Genomic DNA, 24,586 nt, shown 5'->3' with positions numbered 1-24,586 from the left:
GTGTGAGCTACTGTATTGCCAGACCCACAATACGGAGTAAATAAATCTGATTGCTAAAGCAGGACCTCCTACCTCTACTAAGTCTCATGCTTTGATTTTTAACATCCTGTTCAACACATTGGCTGCTTCTTGCACTGTATGAAGAATTTCCTACTAATCTATCTTCTAGCTAATGAAAGCAAGAAGAGTGACCAAACTATACAATAAGTTAAATTATGATCAAATAATAGCCAGCTCCTGCTGATAGATTTCATTTTGAGATCTGTTCGGTTATTTTGTTCTCTACTCTAAGGATACCAAAGATGTGCTTTCTGATAGCTAAATAAAGCACGCAATTAGGAAAAGAATCCAGAGTTCTTTATAGAGTGAACAAAAGCATGTTCTGATTCCTAATCATTTTGGATGGGATTTTTCATGGGCAGGTACTGAGCAAAATAATATCACATCATCAACAGAAACAATTAGGATTGGGATTAAAAGAAGACTCTTTCCTTCGATGAAGGCAAGGACAATGACCAGTACTACTAACAGAAGTGGGGTGATATATCTAGATAAATGGGAGATTTGTGTCAATTGGAATGGGCCTTCTTGGCAAAGGAATGTAATTACTTTTCTCTAGAATAGTGCTAGAAAAACCAAAACCAACCTACTTACCTCTAGAGAAGATTGGGAATTTTCCATCAGAATGATTTTCCAGTGGAAAATGCAGTTTCCATAAAATCAATATTTTCTGTGGGAAAATCTCAATTTTGCTGAAAAGCTTTTGATTTTCCATCAGGAAATCAAAATGAAATATTATGTTTTGGATAGGTTTAATCTGAATCAGAATATTTCATTTGTTGAATTGACCTGAAACATTTAATTTTGAATCAATTCAATACTACAGTACAGTGCATTTTCCTATCAGCACATTGTCTTCTGGGAGTTCTAGTATAAGCACCCATTCTCTCCTCTGGGTTGAACTCCTTGGAAGATTATATCTTCTGCAATGCATAGCAGATTTCCCTCTCTGAATGGTTCATAATAGGAGCTGAATGACTGGGTGCATCATGAGAGATGTATTCTGGCCAGGGGTCTTAGCCAGAATCTTAGCTGTGAGGGACAGTGTGGGTGGCGGGAAGCAGCGGCCAGCACATCCCTTGGCCCGCATCATTTCCTGCAGCCCCCCATTGGGGCCTGGAGCAGTGAACCGCGACCAGAGGGAGCCGCGATCAGCCGAACCTGTGGACATGGCAGGTAAACAAACTGGCCCGGCCCACCTCCACGTGCCAAAGGTTGCCGATCCCTGGCTTACACCATTGTGATAATGGTTCATGTTAATTATTTTAATGTACCAAGGGTGAAGTAGTTTGATAGAGAGCTAGTTGGCTATTTAAAGTTGTATTCTCACATTTTTTCTATTACAGTAGAGTGAATACATTTAACTAAACTTAAACCCATAATTTAGTTACATGTATCCATACCTTTTTGTATTTCTTTACCAATATTCCTTTTCTTTATCAATAATTTGCATCCCTAAGTACCCTATCTTTTCTGTCTCTTGTTATTATTGTTCTTCTGTTTTAAGTAAACAAAATACAATTATATAACATAAATATAAATACAAGACTTAAAGGCTCAATTCTCCTGCCCTTTTCATGTGAAACAGAATCTTACTCTGTGAATAGTCGATTGAAATCCAGGGCCAGCCTCATAGCTGATGTAAATTGGCATACCTGTTTGCAGCAGTTGAGAAGCTGGCACAGGAGAAATGAGTACAATAAGGTACTACTCAACTCAGAAAGGTTGGCAGAATTGGATTCTAAATAAAGGCATTTGAGCATCACATGGAGTTAGAGGAATGTCATGAAGTATGTTTTTATTGCACAGTGGAAAATAGTGGGAGTTGCCATTTTGTTCAGCAGCTGAGCTTCTTATAGTTTATGCAAATAGTTTCTGGTAAAGTCTGGAGGGAATTATAATTTTGTGTGTAAATTGAGGGAACAGGTGGTTATAATTGCAAATGTCTATGCTCCAAATAATTTTTTTCACTGTTCCACTAAAGATACACAGCTCCTTTTCACTGTTGGTTTGCATGAGCAAAGGGGAGTTTTCACTGGATATGGGGAAAGAACATTATTCTTTTCCTAGATGGTAAATTAAATCTTTTATGGAAATTTTCTCCTAAAACAGTGGAGATGAAAACAAATACTTGTATTATTGATCTAAATTACAATTATGGAGGAACAAAAATAACGGCGGTAGATGTACTTTGTTTTTAGTCTAAATATTAATGGTCATATGCTGACCTCTTCTATGTTACACTCAGATTGACATAAAGCAGTGATGTGGCAACCTGCAACCCTCTGACAGCATGCGGCCCATCAAAGTAATCCACTGGCAGGCAGCCAGACAGTTTGTTTACATTTGTATGGCCATCCGCAGCTCCCAGTGGCTGTGGTTCGCCATTCCCTGCCAATTGGCACTATGGGCGACCATGAAATTGTCTGGTGGCCCACCAGCAGATTACCCTGATGGGCTGCGTGCAGCCCGCAAGCCGCAGGTTGCCCACCACTGACATAAAATACTGACATTTACTATTAATAGCTCCACCTTGTGACCCTAGATTTCAATTGGTGCCTATTTGTGAGTTAATTTCTTATTATCTTTCAGAGTATTTAAACTGATCACTAGGTAGGGTGAGGAAAAATGTCTGTGTGGTGGATTATTGCACCATTGGCCTGTTTTATGTGAGTTTTTATATTTCCTTAATAGAAACCACCAACATAGACAGAATACCAGAAAAGATGGCCTCTTCTGTTACAATTTCTGTTCCTACAATGTCTGTTGATTTTTGCTATCAGACCTAGCAGCTGTAGATGAGTCAGTGGAATGGTGGAATGTGGTAGGTATATTTGAGATTTAATGACAATAATGAGACTAATATTTTGAAATAGGACTTTGGGATGCCATTAAAGCAGGACTGAAGGACAATGAATTTAGAAAGCCCATAGGAAATGAGCTAGAAGAAAGAAAGAAATCTTAAGTTGGAAGAGAAAATTAGTTGTTATAAATGCAGCATAAAATGTAGAACATCAGTATTGAAGAAAATTGTGATGAACTAATGGAGGCCCAGGATAAATTAAAATCTTTATAACTGAAAAGATGGACCGCACCACACCTTTAAGCAGGTGGGAGGTTGTCCAGCTAGCTGAGGGAAAGGGAACAGTGCTCTATGGGTGGGGGAGAAATGTCAGAAGCTGCTGCAAAATGGGGGAATGGGTCAGTGTGGTGATGCTGACTCATCCCCTGGAACCAGAAGGGCAGAAGGGTTGAAAAGGGAAAAGCCCAGGTGGGAGAAGCCCTTGTCCATGGAGCCCACGAAGCAGCAGCAGGGAACAGAGGACTCCAGCACACCAGGCGACATGGCTCCACATGGACGCAGGACAGTGAGAGCCAGGAGAGGGGGGCAATTTCCTCCTTCCACCACTCCGGAGAGGGTCAGGCAGTGTCAGGAGAGTAGAAGGAGAGTTAACTAGTGAGATAGCTCAGTGTCAGACACAATCACCAGAGAGGAGAAGGGGCAGAGGGAAAGGGACGAGTAGGAGGAGGGGGACGGGGAGGGGAGGAAGTGTACCCCTCCCCCATCACAACCAGGGTATGAGTAGAGGTCTAGTGGACTGCCCTAATTTGTATATATATCCAGGGAGAAGAAGTTGGAAATGTGAGTGTAATTTTGTGTGTTGAATTGTTTTGTTTAGTATAGAGTGTCTATTCTCTTGTATTTTTCAGAGACTATATGTTGTTTATAAATGTTTAGCTTTATTAGTTAGGGGGTTTAATGATCTTTTCTAAACATTAATAAATCATAATAAAATGAGAAGTCTTCTGTGCTATATGACCTATCAGTGGAATATTACAGCAATAAATATTAGTTCATCATTGCCTCAGAGTGTAGAAGAGTGTTACAACATATTCTAGCACACTTAGGGTCTTACACCTTTTGTACTCACTTATAACTGTGCAAAGTGGGTGGAATCAATAGCAAATCAGAATATAGCATTTTACAATCACTTGGCACAGCTGTAAATGACTACATGTGGCATGAGGCAGTGGAGAATCATGTCCTTAATATGCTTGTAACGATTATGAAGCATACCAACCTGATTCCTGAAAAGCAGGCTCCTGGCAACAGGGTTTCATACAAGAGGATTTACCCCCTTTCAATATTACAAAACGTTTTGCCAACATTTTGGTAAAGTCTAGAAGATTCCAATAAGATGAACTGATCAGACTTACTATATATTGAAAATTGTGTATAGTTATATGTGACTCCACAAAGTTGCACAATCTAGAGTTCAGAACTGGGAGTCAGCAGAGCTGAGTTCTATTCCCAGCTCTGCTACTAACCTTCTCTGTGACTTCACACAAGTCACTGCAATCTCTGTACCTCCGTTTCACCTCCCACCCTTTGTGTGTCTTGTCTATTTAGACTGTAGAGCATCTAGCACAATCTGGGGCCCTGATCTTGGTTTGGATCCCTAGGTGCTATTGTAATATACATAATAATAATAAAAACTTAATCATGTAGATTTTGGAGATGGTGTCAGGAGAATTGTTCTTTTTTCTTTACATGGTTGTGGTCTAGTTTGCAGCTAGTTCTGAGTGTGTGATGGAGATTGGGTAATTTAGCAATGGACTCTATTTCCTTCATTTTGTGTATAATTAATGGCTATTTGTCCTTTGGCTGAAACTATTTGGTATACAGAGACTTCAGCCTGCTTAGTACCATCGAAAACATATCATTACAACATTTAAAGCTTCATTAGCTATCAACGGTATAAGGAATGCCCAACCCCCTCTCTCCCCATTCTGTTCTTTTTAAATCCTTTACCAAGCCATTTATCTGATCACTGGATGTTTTCCCTATGGAGTACCTGTACTGGACATCTGCCACAAGGAGGCATCAGCAATTAACTTGGCTGCGTCCTCCGCAAACCCAGTCAGGTTCCCAGACATCTCCCAATACCCTTTTATAGCAGCCCAAATAGAACCCGTTGTCCCTTGCACTATGCCAGGATCGTCAAGTACGCCAGCATCTGGGTTGTCAACGGCCAGGTACCGCAACACTTGGCCCTCCATGGTGGGCAATATCAGTGAGCAGCATTCTGGATCCTGAAATTGGAAGAACTCATTAAAACTTCCTTTATAGCTCAGCTGTGTGCCCGGAGCCAAGAATCTCCACGCCATTGACAATATCATATGCTGAGGCTCCAGAGAGCCAGTGGCATCTCCTCAGGTTCATTGCTAGCTCCTGGTGCAAGCTCACGAAATCAGTCAAACTAAAAACGAGACAAGGCATTATCTATTTAAACATTGTAGAACAAATGCCCTCACTAACTTCATAACCCTGTGTGATCTGTAAGTTTGGCAATTGATAACCTGTACCACTGCCATGTTGTCGCACCAGAAACACACCCTTTTATTAACCAGCTCCGGTCTCCAAATAACCACTGTAACTAAAATGGGGAAAAATTCCAGGAAAGTCATATCACGTACAACCCCATTTTGCGTCCAGATGGCAGGCCATTTCTGGGCACACCACCTGCCTTGATAAAAAAAAAAACCCAAAACCTGTACCCCCGGAAGCATCCGAATGGATTTTTAAACCCTCCATTCCTCCCTCCACAATGGCACCCCATTAAATTGACTCAAAAAACGTTCCCACACCTTCAAGTCTTCCTTCATCTCTGTATTAACTCGTATGTAATGGTGTGACCTGGCTATGCCTGCTGTTGCCACCGCAAGCCAGGGACAAAATGCCTGCTCTTGGGCAACAACCCTGCAGACAAAGTTCAGGTGCCCCAGAATAGACTGCAGGTCTTTCAGCAAGAGTTTTTTGGCTTCTACAGCTCTCCTGAGCAATCCGAATAGCTCCTGAAGCTTATCCTGAGGGATCCACGATATGCCCACCCTGGTGTCCAGGTCAATCCCCAAGTAGGTCAATGTAGTGGAAGGGCCATCTGTTTTTCCTTCCACTAGGGGTACCTCCAATTGTTTAACCAGAACCTGAAATGTGTCCAAAAGGTGAACACACTCATCTGACCCAACTCGTCCCACAAACAAAAAGTTTCTAAATAATGCACTACTTGGCATTGCACCACTGCCCAGTGCAACATTCAAATGCTGAACAGGATACCGAACAGCCCATTGGCATAACCTTGTCACAATAAAACTGTCTCTCAAAAGAGAAACCCAAAAGGTTGAAGTCCAACAGATGCACTGGCAGCAGTTGAAAAGCAGACTTGATATCATACTTAGCCATTAGTGCCCACAGGCCACAAGCCCTAACCATACGAATGGCTTCGTCAATGGATGACTAGTGCATGGAACATAGCACTGGACCTATCCCATCATTAACAGAGCCACCTCGTGGGTATGACAGGTAATGAATTATCCTGTATTTCCCTTGAGTCTTCTTGGGAACCAAACCCAGGGGGGAAACCCTTAAGTTCTCCATAGGAAATTGATCAAATGGCCCTGCCGTCATTTAATTCCTGTGTAATCTTTTCTTGAACAATATGTTCTCACAGCCCTCCCAGGAACCTCAACTCTGTCCCATGAAGTTATATTTCTTAACAACGGGGATTAAAAATGTGCCCAGGGGCTTAATCCCCCACCATGGGCTCCCATACCCGTGTGGATAGACTGTCCCACCTGCCCATCTCCAGCGCCCAAACTTGAGCCCATGCTGGGCCTACCCTGTCACCCTGTCCAGCTCCCTCACCCACAGATGCCTGAAGTTGCAACAACTGTAAATTAGGTTGCAGCAGCTGTGTAATCCATTAGTGTACCCCCCCAGGGGTGTGCTCCTGACAGGTCTGCTATAGCTTCTGAGACTCCTGCTCCTAGGCCCAGGCCTATTTATTACCCCGCCAGGCCCACTCCCGTCTCCCCCAAGTGAACTCATAGAAGGACACTTGAGCCCAGACCCAGCACCTCACTGAGGCCCCTGCAACTGCCACCTGTTGCCACACTGCAAGGCAGTATATCACCTGTGCCAACTGTCCCGTCCCCCCCCCAACCTTTCTCTGTTGCAGATCACACTCACCCCTGGAATCAGCATCACCCCCATCTCTTGTGTTCAGTGGAGAAGAACATCCTGGTTCCGGGTGACCCGGTACGCTTTGGAAGCCCCGCAGTGCTGTTGAAACAAACTCAGAAACAACTTCACTGACCACTTACCGCACTGCACTGCTGACTGTCCCACTAGCAAACACAGCCTGCCCAGCTGCATGCGTGCATGCTTCCTCACGAGCATCCCCATCCTTCTGTCCATGAGGCTGCCTTGGATGATCCGACACTCTGGGCTCCACCAAACCCCATCCTGGTAACAACCCCGTGCCCCTGCTGGAACGAAACTCACTGTTGACGCTTTTCTGGTGGCCTGGGAGAGTAGGATGTATAGTGGGGAGTCCACCAAACCTGCCACTTCGAAACCAGCTCTTCTGCAGTAGAGGAATGCAAAGGAACTGAATGCATACTACACACAGATCTCTGCTGCAGCTGGCCGACCTGCTGATGCTGCCTCGGGGAAACCATCCTCCAGCACCCAGCTTCCTTCTCTTCTGGTGGAGTCCCAGCACAGTCATGGCAAAACTCCCATTGACTTGACTAGGACCAGGCCTGGGTCCTTGGGTTCTGATTTAATGATTAAAAAAAACGTCCAGGGCTTGCATCTTTATAGCCTTTCGACCTCACATTCCCGGGGGGTGAGTCAGCACCACAAAGCTGATCACCGCTCATCTTTTGCAGCAGTTTCTGACCTCCCATCTCCCACCCACACTCCACCCCCTCCATAAAGCACTGCTGCCTTCCTTCGGCAAGCCCAGACAATGTTACCCCCACTTCGGGTGCAGTGTGGCCATTATCACAACAGGTCTAATCACCCAGCCATTTCCCACCCAAGAAGCCCACCCCTAGACAAGAAGTACCAAGGATCCTAGCAGGACTCACTGATGTTTTTTTCCTACTGCCAAGCTATGATGGTATTTACAATAGACCTTTTAGTATGATGCCAGGCCCTATATATTTGTTTGATAGTCACAACTGTAAGCAGAGAACAAAGACTATTTATGTTCAGAGTATGTTTTTCAATGAGTGTCTTACCTGAGTTGGAGAAATAACACCAACTTTGAACAATGACTGTTCTATTGAGTTTCTCACGTGAAGGCTCATTAATTGTTGTGTGACTGGTTGAAAGCAGAGAGATTACACTGTTAAAATTATTCTACTTTACTAATTGGGTCAAAAGTATGTGAAAAAGGCTATAAAAGCAAAATGATATATAAAAAGCAGGTATAAAATAAACTATGTAACTGAAAAGAATGCTATAGCACAAACACTGTGTGAGTGAAATCAATTATTTTATGAATAACTAGTAAATGTCCATCAAGCAATGTTTCAGCTGGTGAGAGGAATACATGAAGGAACTAGGAGGCAGAGCATTTATATCATTTTCAACTGAAAACTGGAGGATTGATCCAAAGTCCACTGAAGTTAGTGGAAAGGCTCCCCACTTGCTTCAGGTCTGACCCTAGCCAATGTTCTTATTTGACAAAATGGGTTGTCAGTGGTCACATATTCATTTGTTTAAAAAAAGGTTTTGTTTTGTTTTAAATTGCCCTTAATTTATAAATCCAGTCATTTTGAGTGAGATTGAATTCTGTTTATTTAAGGAGAACCCTTATGTAAAAAAGCCCTGTAGGATTAATAGAGAAGATTATCCTATGTATAAAATTTTGAAACCATGCTTTAGAGCAGGGGTTTCAAACACGCAGCTCGTAGGCTGCATGCAGCCCACTAAGTTATTTCCTGCGGCCAACAAGCTCCCCTCCCCCCGCCCCCGTTCTTCCCCCCCAGCACACCATGTCCCCACTCGCCCGCCTACCTCCCAGCACTTCCTGCCACCAAACAGCTGTTTGGTGGCACTTAGGGCTTTCCAGGAGGGAGTGGGGAGGAGCAGGGATGCAATGTGCTCAGGGGAGGAGGCAGAGAAGAGGCGGGGCCAAGGCGGGGATTTGGGGAAGGGGTTGGAATTGGGGAAAGGATGGGGTGGGAAGAGGCGGGGCAGGAGTGGGGCCTCATGGAAGGAGTGGAGTGGGGGCAGGACTGGGGGTGGGGGGACTTTAACAGAAGTAATTCTAAAAGTAAGTGTGTGTTTTGTCCTTTGAGTGAGTTGTATTACTAAGTGTTTATATTTTATTAAAACCCCTCAAAAATGACTTCGTCGAAAAAAAGAACACTCATGGAAGAAAAAGAGAGTTTTCCAAAACAAATGGGAGAATTTATATTTTTTCACAGAGGTAAAAGATAAAATTCAATGCCTTATTTGTCAGCAAACGATTGCTGTTCCCAAGGAGTATAATGTGTGTCAGCACTAGGACATGATGCACTGTGAAAAATATAATGCATTCACCAGAAAAATCTGAGACGAAAAAGTTTGGCAACTTAAAGCAGCATTTGCCAAGCAAAGAAATTTCTTTTTGGAGATTAACAAGTCTAGCGAAGATTTAGTAAGAGCAAGTTTTGTAATAAGCGAAATTATAGCTAAATCATCGCGACCTTTTACAGAAGGCCTATTCGTAAAAGAATGTCAAGTTGTGAAGGCCAGCGAAATTTTATGACCTGATAGGAAGAAATTTTTTGAAGGAATAAATGTTGGTGTGGTTGGATTATTGAAGACCAAACTGAACAGCCTCAATATACCAGGAATTAGCTTCACCAATGTACATTGCATTTTGCACCAAGAAGCCCTGTGTAGTAAAAGTCTACAAATGAAGGAAGCTATGGATGTAGTTGTTAAAACAGTTAATTTTATATGTGCACGAGGGCTGAATCACAGACAGTTCACTTCTTTTCTAGCAAGTATGGACAGCGAATATGGGGAACTTCTGTATCACGCTCAAGTTAGATGGCTGAGTTGTGGAAATTTTTGAAGCTTTTTTTTGCATTTAGAGAGGAGATTGATTCCTGCATGAGAGTGAAAAACAAGGAGGTTCCACAGCTTGCTGATTCCACTTTTATCTGCAACCTTGCTTTTCTAACAGATGTAACTGATCATCTGAATGCACTGAACTTGAAGCTTCAGGGTAGAAAACAGGTGATAACACAGATGTATGACAGTGTTAAGTCATTCAAAGTCAAGCTTACTTTGTGGGGGAAACAGCTGACTGCTGACAATTTGGTCCATTTCTCGACTCTGAATTCCTTAGGAAAAGTTGAACCCAAATGCTTGAAAGAATATGCAGGTATCATTTCTAACTTACACAAACAGTTTGATGTGCGGTTTAAAGATTTCAAGGCACTTGAACCACATTTTCAACTTTTTTCCACACCATTTGCTGTGGAAATTGACAATGTTGCAGAGGAAATGCAGATGGAGTTAGTGGAGCTTCAGTGTGATACCATTTTGAAGCAGAAGTAGACAAATGTTGGAATTCCAGAATTCTACCTGTTTCTTTCACAAGAAATATTTCCCATGTTATTTGCTGCTTCCACAAGGGTAATGGCAATGTTTGGAAGCACATATATATGTGAACAGTTTTTTCTCTTCCATAAAGATTAACAAATCTGTGTTAAGGTCAAGGGTCACTGACGAACATTTGAAAGCAACATTGAGATTGGTTTTGTCTCAGGATATCAAACCTAATATTGATGCTCTGATGGGATTTAGACTCTTAAGTGCCCAAATCCCTTTTGAAAATGAGATTTAGGCTCCTAAATCAGTGAGATGCTGCAACCCTGAGTATCTTCTAAAAATCTGGGCATATACATATAGTTCTCAATGTGTCTCCACAAGGTGAACTCTTCATGCAGTCAGAAGAGAGTGCCCATCAGTTAGTTGTACAGTCAGTGCTATTAAAATCTCAGAACACTTTTTCTTCAAAGAATACTAATACATTCTGTTGATTTCAATGGGAGTTATACCCATACTCCAAGAAGCAAATAAGACCCATGTGATTACTACTCCACAGTATTTACCATTACAGCATTATTTCTAGTACTCCCATACTTACAATGGAAATTCTGCAGTAATTTACCAACTGCAAAGAGATTTTAATGCCAGACTTTAATGGCACCCACAGTATCCATATTTCAACAAGGAATAATTGAAATTGTAGCATTATTTCTGTTTAGCTGAAAAAAGTTCCCCTTATAATTTTAAAATGCTAAGATGCAATAAGTTTAAAATTTAAAACTAAATTGTTCAAGAAATTACCTTATTTTAGAAGGCAACAATCAATGTGTGGTTGAGGAAAGCAGGGCATTGTCAAATTTGCTCTACAATATTACTATCGGTGATGTCCTTTGTTTAGAATAAAACTTATCTAGATGAAATATAGCCTCTCCTTCATTCTTGTATTGACATTGCTAATTCCTAGCTCATAACGCAATGTTTTTAGTGCCAGTGCAGTACTGCATGACAGAGCTCAGCTGTAGAACAAGGCAGCATTCTACAATGCTTAGGACTGAAACTTTTAGTTGTTTGTGCGAAGAGCAGCAGCCAGAATGGGACAAGTAGGAGGTTGATAGAATTATTCTATTTCACATTTATCTAACTCATACCTAAAAAAAGAGATCTTGTCTGGGGAGGAGAGATGCAGAATAAAAAAGGCTGATGAGAAAGGAATTTACCTTTAATAGAAAGGACAGAAGTAATGGGATATAGAGCCTCTCACTTTTGATATAGGTCACCAGTTCAAATCCAGCGCAGGTTGATAGTTATCAGAGTTTACTAGTTGATGATTGTTCCACATTCCATTGTGAAACGAGCTTGGTATTTTGTGATATGAGTTTGATTATCTCAGAAAAGTGCTCACATTGCAAAAAATATTGTCAACAATGTTTGCAGAATCTGCAAAGGACCAGAGACTGAATGGGCCATGGAAAGAGGGACACTTGATTTTATTTAACTAAAACAGAACAAGATCTTCTAAAAATGGGTATCAGCAGAAGACAGAACTCTGTGAAGAGAGCAAAAAAATGTCATCCCTGGTTATTTAACTACAAACTTTTAGTCAGTACAGCTATCCTTTTATTTGAGAATAATGTGAAAGAAGCTCTGAATTTTGTCTGATGCAGAGCATTCAGTCAATTGTAATCTAATTCTACAATAAATGCATTTTAACTGCCTATGGAATACAGAAGACATGATTCTGGCAGAGCCAGATCCTCATAAACTCATGGACTTTAAGGTCAGAAGGGACCATTATGATCATCTAGTCTGACCTCCTGCACAAAGCAGGCCACAAAATCTCACTCACCCACTCCTATAACAAACCCCTAACCTATGCATGAGTTATTGAAGTCCTCAAATTGTGGTTTAAAGACCTCAAGGTCCTCAGCTGGTGTAAATCAACATAAATCTGACTTTGGTTTATATCAGAGGCAGATCTGGCCTGTGGTGTTCATTTTACAAAACAGAGGGGACTATTGTGTAGTTTGCGCTGGCCTGTTATAAAGTTCAAAATTGTTTTAATGTATTAGACTGTTTAGTCTGAAAAAACTAAAAATATTTTTAAAGTTGTTTAATTTGCAGAAATATGAATGTCAACTATACTTATATTGATGGTAGATGCAGGAAACAGATCTTTTCAGTGCAAGTTAAATGTTTAAAATTTGTTACCTTTTTTGTTCACATTAAATATTTTTCACTATTTCCTGGATTCCATTTTTCTCCAGTAAGTAGAAGTTTCTAAAGATTTCTTTATATGTTTTGAGTGAATTTAGTGATGGTCCAAAGTGCTGAATTAAAAGCATTGGAAATGGAAGTTCTTTATGTATTGGTTGAAGAGGCACATTGCATAGTGCATCCTCATAAAATCCGATTTAGTTTTGGTAACAATTCTGTTTCCTTATTCGTCCTTGCTGTGCTGTCAAACAACAAAATGTAAGACTCCGAGGGCTTAATGTCACCCTTAGATTGATATGCATACACATATTGCATATATTGCAATTGCAGGTGCTGAGTTTACAAATTACATATACAGCCTCTGGTTCTGAGAGCAGGGTCAAACTATTCTGCCATCACTTACATGAAATAAGGAATCAAGTTACTTTAAAGATAAGTGGTTATGCTTTTTCAGCTTCTTCATGCTTACCATGAGGCACATCTACCTTTGACATTGACAGCAGATAAATGAAAAGTAGAAGAGTCAAAGAAATCGGAAAAGGACTATACTGAGAAATGAATTCATACTTGGTAATAGAGCAAATAGGAAAACTTGCAGAGTATAGAGTATGTCAGATCTAATAATCAACTAGTTTATTAAAGTAGAGAAAATGGCTAGCAACTGCAGAATAATTTCCTCAAAGTTTTACACAATTTGCTACTACATTTTAACACAAACATGGGACAACAAAATTCCTTTCTCAGAAATTTAGGCTAAATGACACAGTATTTGCTGGTGTCCCTGCTGATGACACAGCTTCTGCAATATTGAGACATAGGGACGTCGGCATTTACTGCAACATTTTTAACTGCATGCCAGATTAGCACTGATTTATGGACTCCTGCAAATTACAAATATAAAATAACTAGATTGAAATCCTGGCCATTAGATTTATGCCATTGACTCCAGTAAAACTAGGATTTGATCCCAGTAAGTCAATATAGTTCATTCTCTTCCCAGTGCAATATACTTTCTAATTCTTCGTCCAGTCTGATTTGAAAGGCTCCAAATAATGGGGTTTCCATCATCAGGAAGATTTCTAAAATATTGTGGATAAATAATACTTTTTATACAACTGTTGCCATTGTCCATCAATATTTACCAAATTTGCCTTTACTGGGGTATTAATGATGTTCTATATTTAGAACATGTAAAATCATTAGTATTTTTAATTTTAAGAAGGGCTGTCAATTAATCGCAGTTAACTCACACAATTAACTGAAAAAAATTAATCGTGATTTTAAAAAATTAATCGTGATTAATCACAGTTTTAATTGCATTGTTAAACAATAATAAAATGCCAGTTAAAATGTATTATAAATATTTGTGGATGTTTTTCTACATTTTCAAATATATTGATTTCAATTACAACACAGAATACAAAGTGTATAGTGCTCACATTGTATTATTTTTTATAAAAATATTTGCACTGTAAAAAAGATAAGAACTAGTGGTTTTCAATTGCACTATGGTATTCATATAAGGTGAATCTCTTTATTGTGAAAGTGCAATTTATACATCTAGATTTTTTTTTTGTTACATAACTGCATTCAAATACAAAACAATGTAAAGCTTTAGAGCCTACAAGTCCACTCAGTCCTACTTCTTGTTCAGTCAATCGCTCATACAAACAAGTTTCTTTATATTTAGGAGATACTAATGCCTGCTTCTTATTTACAATGTCACCTGAAAGTGAGAACAGACATTCGCATGGCACTTTTATATCTAGTGTTGCGAGGTATTTACATGCCAAATATGCTAAACATTCATATGCCCTTTCACGCTTTGGCCAACATTCCAGAGGACATGCTTCCATGCTGATGACGCTCATTAAAAAAATAATGTGTTAATTAAATTTGTGACTGAACTCCTTGGGGGAAAATTGTATGTCTCCTGCTCCATCTTTTACCCATATTTTGCCATATATTTCATGTTACAGCAGTCTGGGATGATGTTTTAAGAACACTTTCAATGCAGATTTGACAAAACGAAAAGAAGGTACCAATGTGAGATTTCTAAAGATAGCTACAGCACTCGATCCAAGGTTTAAGAATCTGAAATGCCTTCCAAAATCTGAGAGGGACAAGATGTGGAACATGATTTCAAATGTCTTAAATGAGCAACACTGTGATGCAGAAACTACAGAAAATGAACCACCAAAAAAGAAAATCAAACTTCTGTTGGTGGTACTTGACTCAGATGATGAAAATGAATGTGTATCAGTCTGCACCGTTTTGGATTGTTATTGAGCTGAATCCATCATCAGCATGGAAGCATGTCCTCTGGAATTGTGACATTGTAAATAGGAAGCGGGCAGCATTATCTCCCATAAATGTCAACAAACTTGTTTGTCTTAGCAATTGGCTGAACAAGTAGTAGTACTGAGTGGACTTGTAGGCGCTAAAGTTTTACATTGTTATGTTTTTCAGTGCAGTTATGTAACAAAAAAATCTACATTTGTAAATTGCACTTTCATGATAACACTGCTCTTCAGCCAAACTGCTTCTGAAATAAATGTAGTAAAACTTAACTAATCCTGGGTCACTGAGAATGAAAATGATGCTTAACATTGTTGATTGGCTCTAGTTTTCAAGATATGCTATTGGGTCACTATATACAACCCTTGACTTGGGAATGGCAGAGGATAAGTGAGTTATAAAGGGAAGGGATCTCAATTTCAACCAGAAATGACTAAAATACATCTTTGACTGGATCTATGAATAAATCAATGACTGGGTTTGGACAGTATTTGCTTTTTAGGCAAAACAATGAATGATGCAATCTGAAGCTGGTATTGCGTCATACATTATATGAATTGCATCATGTTATTCCTAGAAGTCATGGATGATGCAATCATAACGAAGCTTACATCACTCTGCTGAACAAATTGCCCTATATCAGCTCTAGAAATCATACAATGTCGTGCTCTCCTATTTGTCAGTGTTTGATTTTGCAAAGGGACACATTTCTGTTTAGCCAAAATGAGCAGAGATGCCTCATACTTGTTTGAATAGTGCAGATAACTTCTGCTATGTTTGTGGTGAAGTGACTTTTGCATCACAAAAGCGCAGTATAACCACTATGGTTAAGAAAGCCTATCACTTTTATTTTGGCTGCAAAATTGGAGATCAGGACAAGAGGTGGGCCCCACACATATGCTGCAACACTTGTGCAACAAATCTTCGCCAGTGGCTGAACAGGAAAAGGAAATCTATGCCGTTTGCAGTGCCAATGATTTGGAGAGAGCCAACAGATCATACCAGCAATTGTTACTTCTGCATGGTGCCTCCAGTTGGGAAAGGTGTGTCAAAGAAGAAAAAATGGACTGTGCATTATCCAAACATTCCATCAGCTATACGCCCAGTACCCCACGGAGAAGGACTGCCAGTTCCTGATGCACCAGAATCATTCTCACTTGAGTCAGATGAGGAAGAGGAAGAGGATGAAACTTCTGGTCCTGAACCATCAATGTCACAGGACCCACATTTTCTCCCATCCTCCTCCTCTGAACCACACCTCATTACACAACGTGAACTGAATGACCTTGTCAGGGATTTGGAAGTACCCAAGAGTAAGGCAGAGCTGTTGGGCTCCAGACTACAGCAGTGGAATCTCCTGGCAGGTGATGTTAGGGTTTCCTTGTTCCATGACCGTCCAAAGGATCTTGTCCCATTCTTCTTCATGGAAAGTGATCTTGTAGCCTGCAACAACATCGATGGTGTGATGGCAGTCCTCAACATCGTTCACGATCAAGATGAGTGGAGATTGTTCATTGATTCATCAAAGACAAGTCTTAAAGCTGTTTTACTGCAGAATGGCAATGTTTTGCCATCAATTCCAGTTGGTCATGCAGTCCATATGAAGGAAACCTATGACAACATGAAACAACTTTTGAGGTGCATAAACTATGACCAACATCAGTGGCAGCTTTGTGGCGATTTGAAGGTTGTTGTTCTCTTGCTTGGTCTGCAGACTGGATACACAAAGTACTGCTGTTTTCTCTGTGACTGGGATAGTCGTGCAAGAGATTCCCACTACATCAAGAAAGATTGGCCACTCTGACAGTCCTTGGAGCCTGGGAGGAAAAGTGTTCAGCATCCACCACTTGTTGAATCAAGGAAGATTTTGTTACCACCCTTACACATCAAGCTGGATCTGATGAAGAACTTTGTCACGGCCGTTGACAAAACACAAGCAGCTTTCAAGTACCTCCGTGGAAAATTTCCAAGGTTAAGTGAAGCTAAGATAAAGGAAGATGTCTTTGTTGGTCCTCAGATTCGTGAACTTCTTCGAGATGATGCATTTGACCATGCACTGCGTGGCAAGGAAAAGATGGCATGGAAAGCTTTCCAGTTAGTGGCAATAAATTTTCTCGGAAACAACAAGGCAGACAACTACAGGTTGTTGGTGGAAAACCTCCTCAAGGCATACAAAAGCCTTGATTGCAACATGTAGCTAAAGATACAGTTTTTGCACTCTCATCTAGATTTTTTTCCACCGAACTGCGGAGCAGTGAGCGACGAGCACGGAGAGCGATTTCACCAAGACATTGCAACAATGGAGAAATGCTATCAGGGCAAATGGAGCCCATCAGTGTTTGCAGACTATTGCTGGAAAGTGACAAGAGATGCTCCATTTAATGAATACAAGAGACAAGCCAAGAAGCACTGAGTAGACACTGTATAGGACTAAACTATGTACATAATAGTTTTTTGCCTTTTGTTTCATAATAAATTTTATTTATATAACCCTTTTGCTGATTTTTAAAGTGTTACATAAAGAGGACAGGTGAAATATTATCATGTAAAGCAACCATAAACACATGAAAAGACCTAGGTTTACAATTTATGATTAAAACTCTACTATCTACACAAGATACATAGACATAAAATGTAAAAACTTAAATATCTTAGAAACAGTAGCCAATCAGTTGTTTTAATTGTCATATTTGAATTCAGCACATCAAAATCATAATAAATAGCACATTTTATCAGTGAAGCAGACGACTTCTCAAAAATTGTAGACCAGTGTAATGAGATCGCACTACAGTATTTGTATGAGGTGTATTGAAAAATACTATTTATTTTGTTTATCTTTTTTACAATGCAAATATTTGTAAGCAAACATAAAAATATAAAGTGAGCACTGTCCACTTTGTATTCTGTGTTGTAATTGAAATCAATGTATTTGAAAATGTAGAAAAACATTCAAAATATTTATAATAAATTTCAATTGGCACTCTATTATTGTTTAATAGCATGATTAAAACTGAGATTAACTGTGATTAATTTTTTTAATCTCACGATTAATCACAATTAATATTGTAATTGTTTGACAGCCTTAATTTTAACATTTATTAATAATAATAACTTATATATGATATAATTTACATAGCATTTTATAAACACAAAATGAGAAAAGTTTGCAACCTTGAATTGCTTACAGTCTAAGAATCCAGTTCTGCAATCTCTTCTCATGTGTGCTATCGGGTCAGGTGTTGTGTTTCTCACTTGAGGGGACCTGCACATCAGATCCATTCAGCATCAATGGAACTGCTCAACTGAGTAATATTTGCTCACCTGGATAAAGGTTGCATGATCAGGCATTAACTTTGACAAGATGAACAAATGCCAGATATGGACAATAGTTAAAGTGAAAGATGGTGTAGACATTTCTGATAATAAGAAGTAAGAACCAATTCTGCACTATCAAATCCGTGGGCCTTTTGCCATTGACTTCAATGAGCTCAAGATCATGTACTCAGTATAGAATTACTGTTAATGAGCATAATATGGGAAGGATTTCTGAAAAAACTAGGTTTTAAAGTGGAATCTAAAAGAAGTCAGGGAGGTATTTTATGAATGAGAACCTAAAATACTACATATACTGCACCTGAGCAACTATTGTGGACTAATAAATATTATTCTGAGTGGTGATCTCTATAATTTCCTCTCTTTACTTCTAGCTACTGTATAACCCCTAGTTTATAATTCCACTTCCAGATTGATCATACCTATCAAATATTTGAAGACTGTTACCATGTATTGAGCAGAGCTGGGTAGGAAACAGTTTTCTCATCCCACAAATATTGTTAAGAGTTTGAATTTTTTCCCAATTTTAAATGTAGACAAAGGGGTGAAATCTCACAAATATTTGTAAACCAAACAAGTAATATTTTCATTTCAGGTCAGTCAAAATATTTTCTTTTGATTTTGACTTTTTCCTTTTTTAACCTTTTTAGTCTAATTAGCTTAAATATTTTAACAAAAAGTTGTTTCGAATCAGAAAACTGCAATTTTTCATTTAAAAAATAGTGCAACAAAAGATATTTACAATTTTTAAACTCATGAGAGATCAACTACCATCTTCTTTATTCCTTTCTACATGAAGTGTTCCTTCTCCACACACAGCCAATAAACTCATTGAACTGGTTTGCTGACAGATCTCAGTTCAAATACACTGCAGTTAATATCCTGTCCACTATTTCCCTCCTTCTTTTTCAGCATTATTACCTCTACTGAAGTACCTTTCTTTCAAATAATTTTTCTCCAGATGTATTTCTCCAAATACAATCTCATTTCATTATTTCCTAACCATAATTCTAACCTCTCTAGGTCCTTTTGTTTTATGTCTTTTAACTCAATGGTGTATGTAATGTCTCCCAGTGTAATATAATCTGATTTTATTAGCCTCTTCCTGATCATTAATGGTGCAAGATAAGACCAGAACTAACACAATCCTTAGATCCCCAATAGATAACTCTCCCCAGCTCAGTACTTTTTTCTTTATGGTTACAGTTAGTTTGCAATGTCAGCTAGTTTGCATTTCTTGTGACAGTGTTTCTACCTAAGGAATCTGAATTAAATTTGTGAAAGAGATTTCATGAGACACTGTATCAAACACTTCAGCAAAATCCAAATATTCTATTGCATTGCCTTAGTTCAGTTATTTTGTAATTCTGTCAAAAAATGTAATTGTTTGCCTTAATTTGTTCTGTGATGCTTATGTTTTTTGTTTCCATTGTCTTCTAAAGGTTTACAGGTTTTTTTTTAATCTGAGTTCCTGATCCTGCAAATATTTATGCACCAATGCTTAACTTTACCACCTAGTAATTTATCAGATATGAACTGCTAGGATCATTCTTCCCTTTATTGAAGAGTGGTACCACATTTGCTTCCTCCACATTTCCCAACTCTGAGTCCTCTGATATACCTTCACTTCACCATGCCTTCATTATTTACATGTAAATGGTTACATTTCTGCTTATTTTCTAAAATGTGATTTTAACAAAAAGCAGTTAATCTTGTTTCCTCTCCTATATTTACAGCACTATGAACTGTTCTCCAAATTCTACAGAATTATTCCAATGTTGTGGTATTTATTTTGGATGTGTATTAAGTAACAACACTGGCATGTTCAGCATGTATTTATTTTTGTTTAATTTTTATCATGCTCTTAAAATATCAATATCTTTTCCTTCTATTCTGTCCTTCCATTTTCTTAGATAGCAGCTAATATACCTACATATACCTTCCAAAATAAGTTTGGGTTTATAAACTTTTTTGAACTCACAATTGCTGTTTTGTCTTCCTGATTCCCCTTGTTGTTACAGATAAGGTTGATCAATTGAGAAAGTTCCTTAATTTTTCAATATGTTCTCATTTATGAAAAGTAATTTGCAATATGTTTCTAAATACTGTACTTTCCTGAGAGCTGACATATCCTGCATAATGCTTTGGAACAGACTCTGAATTGGCTACATAAAATTGATTCCATGCTTCCTTAAACAGTTTGTTTAAACCACATTTGAATTTCACATATGGAGTATCATCACTTTAAATCTATTGGGGAAAATAAAACTGTTAAACTGAAAAGTCTATCTTTACCACAAAAAAGGAGAAAGCTGACCCTGTATATAATGAGGGAAAGAAGTCTGCAACGAGTGTACACTGTGTATTAACTCCACATTGTGACAGGTTTGAAATGAATCTACTTCATTGTCATTTCAATTTAATTGTCTGTTTCACAGAAATGAAATCCTGGAAGTAATTGTTTCATTCTACAAAAGTCACCTGGCAAGTGAAGCCCCACGTTTATTCACACAATACTACACAAAAAATAACACACACAAAACTAAAAATAATTCCAAGGAAGACTACTTCCAGGACGGATACTTACACTAACGGTTTGTCTACACTGCAGTCACATCACTGCAGCATGTGTAGACATCCCCAAGCCAGACTGAATTTAGCTAGCTTGGGCGCTGGAGCAGGGAAGCTGTGGCACAGGCTAGACTTGCACATAATTACCCAGGGTTACGGTCACATGTGTACAGCCCACATTGACACCTGCACTGCTGCAGCTTCACTGCTCTGGTTCCCAAGCTCGCTACATAAAAGCTATTTTAGATAAGTCTACTTGAGCTGCCATCACACACCATGCTTTGACAGTCCGAAGGAGCCTTAAAATAATGTACTCCCCCTTGAAGTACCCTTTACTCTGCTAGTGCTCGGTAAAGGGGCCTTAGTGTAATTGAGAATCAGGACCTTCATGTTTTCAAAATAATGACCGCCTCGTTCTTAAAAACAAAAGAAAAATAAAGATACAGATTGTGCTATTACTGAAGTCACTATGGAGGATTAATATTAATATTATTTTTTAATTTTCATTGCAGTAACATCCCAAACAGGATTTGTGCTTCACTGTGCAAAGTACTGTACAAACACCGAGTCACTACGGACTAGATTCATAAAAGTATTTTGGTGCCTAACCGCCACTTTAAGCATCTAAATCGGGCCTTTCTGGGATTCATAAAACCCACACTTAGCCCCCATCAAAAACTGTAGACAACTAAACTCACTCATCACCTAAACTTTTGTAGTGAAAGTTCCTAGGGACCTGCCTTTCTGACTCTGGACAGGTGCATTGCAGCCCCACACGAGGCATCCAGATGCCTGAGCCCCAGCATGACTCATGAACCTGGGGAAGACAGACATTCTTCCACCTAACTCACTTGTGGAGCCCAGTCCACTAAGTCCACTCAGAGCTCGCCTATCAAATCAGGCCACAAAATGATGGTGGCAGTAGCCACTCACTCATAGCCTTTAACTCAGTGGTTAGGGTACTCAGCTGGTATGTGGGATCCCCCTATTCAAGTCTCCTCTTCAACCAGAGAGGGAGAAGGGATCTAAACAGGGACTTGCCACCTCTCAGCAGTGTGTGCTAACTACTGGACTATATGATATTTTGATGAGAGGCTCCCTCAGCCTCTCCTGTTGAAGCTCCTCAGATGTGGATAAATAATTTAAAAGTCGTTGGGCCAAAAGACAGAGAATGACTCTGATCCACTGGTTGGAGCACTCACCTGGGAGGTGGGAGTCCCAGAATTCAATCATGCTGTTCCAATCACTTTAAAAGGGGACCTGAACCAGGGGTCTTCCACATTCCAAGGGGATATCCTAACCTCTGAGCTGAAAGTTATGGGAGACAGCCTCCTCTTCTTCCTCCTCTCAGCTTCTTGCAAAAATGCATAGGAGCCCAGTGCCAAGAGAGGGGTTGTAGATGAGAATCCCGAGCAGAGGGAGGCACTTCCCTGCAGTCCAAGCTTGGACACCTATCTCCAAGAGATGGGTGAGGCTTAGTACACACCCTTTGGCTTGGCATCCCTCATTGGCTAGTTTAAGCAGTGAGGTGCCTAATATGCTGGCTTTTCTGAATCCTATTCTGAGGCACTTCTCTCTCCCCATTCACTGTATAGGGAGCCTAGGCACCTAATTCAGGCTTTGTAAATCCCAGGGACATTCTAAGTGCCTAAAAGTCAGTGTGGTGGTGCCCAGTGTTGCCATGCCCAAGTTTCATTGTGAATCTAGCCCCATCGGTCCAAAAGAACTTGCAGTATTTGACAGAAAAGACAGCCAGAGGGAGGGGGAACAGGATACGGTATACAGGCAAAGTGGTTAGGGTGAAGATAAGCACAAATCTTAGTAGTCCCATTTTTTACATATATATTTCAATGAAACTTTCCCAATTTTCTGTGTATAATATTAATCTTTTCAATTTACTGTATATTTTTGTATATAACTGTTTAGCCTTTTTTCTGTGTTTTTATAATGAGGCCATCTTTTTGAGCTACCATTCTAGCTCTTCACCACTGTTTGTTCCCCTGACTTCTTACTACCCTCATACTTCCCCTTCCACTACAATGAACCAGTGGCTATGAGAAAAGCAGTAAAATTGCAGCCAAACACAAATCATCTTAGAAGTATAAATCAATTTTTTTTCATTTGAGCACATATACTCAATAATTTTTATCTCAAATCCATCAGAGAATACACTCCAAATGGACAGCAGATCTGGCCAACATTTTAAAAAATAGCAGCCAAAAGTTAGATACCCAAATAAATTGTGTGGTTTTGAACAGTGATAAGAGTGCTATAAAGTAAGTCCTCAAGAAGAGTGATGATGCTACACTTCCTATACACTCTTTATGCAATCTCTTCATTTTTGTGTCAGGCACTGAAAAACAAGAGGAGAGAATAGAAGGAAGTTTTGTTACCTTATTTCTGTATGTAAGTTTCCCTTCTTTTTCAAAATAAAACGGTCATGCTCATCCATCAGATACCACAGTAAATACCTATCAGCTCACTAAAATTAAATGACATTTGTATGATGTAACATTATTATTCTGTACACAGTATTTATTTATTTAAAACTTTGTAACAGAAGACTAAGAATCTGAGATATAAGATTTTTGTTTGCAACGGGGTTTTCATTGCCAACAATTCTCCATTGTATACATCAATTTATTATTAAACTGGTAAGTGATTATAAAGTAACTATATATTCAAAAATAAACTGACATTTTCATTTTGAATATTTCCCAGTGTATTGTACATTACCCATTATAAAGCATCTCTTTTGCAAGAGAGACAAATTATCTAATTCCATTCTGAAGTAAAGATTTTGGATTATGATGATCTTCAGGACTGCCAGACTGTTGTTTGGCGTCTGCAATATTCTGCTCAGTATTAGCTAGAACATTGTGTGGGAACCAATATTGTAAAGGTCATTAAGGATAAACTCCAAACCATTGCCTTTTGGCCTATTGTTTCTGAGTCTATCATCCAAAGGGGATAATTATCACTAGATCCCTTGTGTTGGTGTCTTTTTTCAGCTTTTCTCTGGTGTTCTAGGTACAGTATAATAGACCCTTCAGACTCACGTGACCAAACAGCAGGAGTAATGTGAGGGCAGCCTTCCACTGTCTCTTCTAGTATGTTTATTTTCCATCTGAGTAAAGAAGAAAGAGAGCCTCCAGAGGGCCCAATGCATTGTTGATGTGCATAACAACAGATCTGAGATAGGGATCTGTCAGCTGTTGTTTCAAATTCTCTATAAAACACAGTGCTCAGTCAAATCTTATAGGAATACCAACTTTATGCTTTCCGCTTTTTTTTTTTAAATCATTCACAGGATACTGCTTCTCTAAAGAGGCTAGAACATTTACTAAAACATTAATGGAAGAAGCAGAGCAGATCACTTTAAGTGAATCGTGAGACTGTAGGTAGGTTCAGAGAAGTGGAAAGGGACAGAGTAGAAAAAGTCTTTTGTTTTAAGTTCTCTCTGTAACAAGGGTTTGGCACACAGCAGTGCTATTAAGCAACTGGACTTTATTTCTTGGCCTCAGTGACCTGATCTGGCTCAAGGTAACAGTGATGATGTGATCCCTTGTCATACGGCAGGGGTCAGTAGCACCTGTGACTACACTTATATCTTGCTTATTTGTTTTTAAATCATATGAACATAAGAATGGCCATGGTGGGTCAGACCAAAGGTTAATCAATCCCAGTATCCTGCCTTCTAACAGTAGCTGG

General features: G+C 39.3%; 1 protein-coding gene across 1 annotated transcript; it reads left to right on the top strand.

Moving 5' to 3' along the window:
* Window positions 1-3,404: 3,404 nt before the first annotated feature.
* Window positions 3,405-12,610, top strand: LOC117871750 (general transcription factor II-I repeat domain-containing protein 2B-like). Its single transcript, XM_034759515.1, is given in 4 exon segments — window positions 3,405-3,428; window positions 9,723-9,966; window positions 9,969-10,581; window positions 12,529-12,610. Coding segments are annotated over 4 exon segments (963 nt in total).
* Window positions 12,611-24,586: the final 11,976 nt, after the last annotated feature.

Source organism: Trachemys scripta, chromosome 2 (assembly GCF_013100865.1).
Source record: "Trachemys scripta elegans isolate TJP31775 chromosome 2, CAS_Tse_1.0, whole genome shotgun sequence".
Lineage (NCBI taxonomy): Eukaryota > Metazoa > Chordata > Testudines > Emydidae > Trachemys > Trachemys scripta.
Note: the sequence above shows the minus strand (reverse complement) of the source record. Positions and strands in the feature narration are given on the sequence as shown.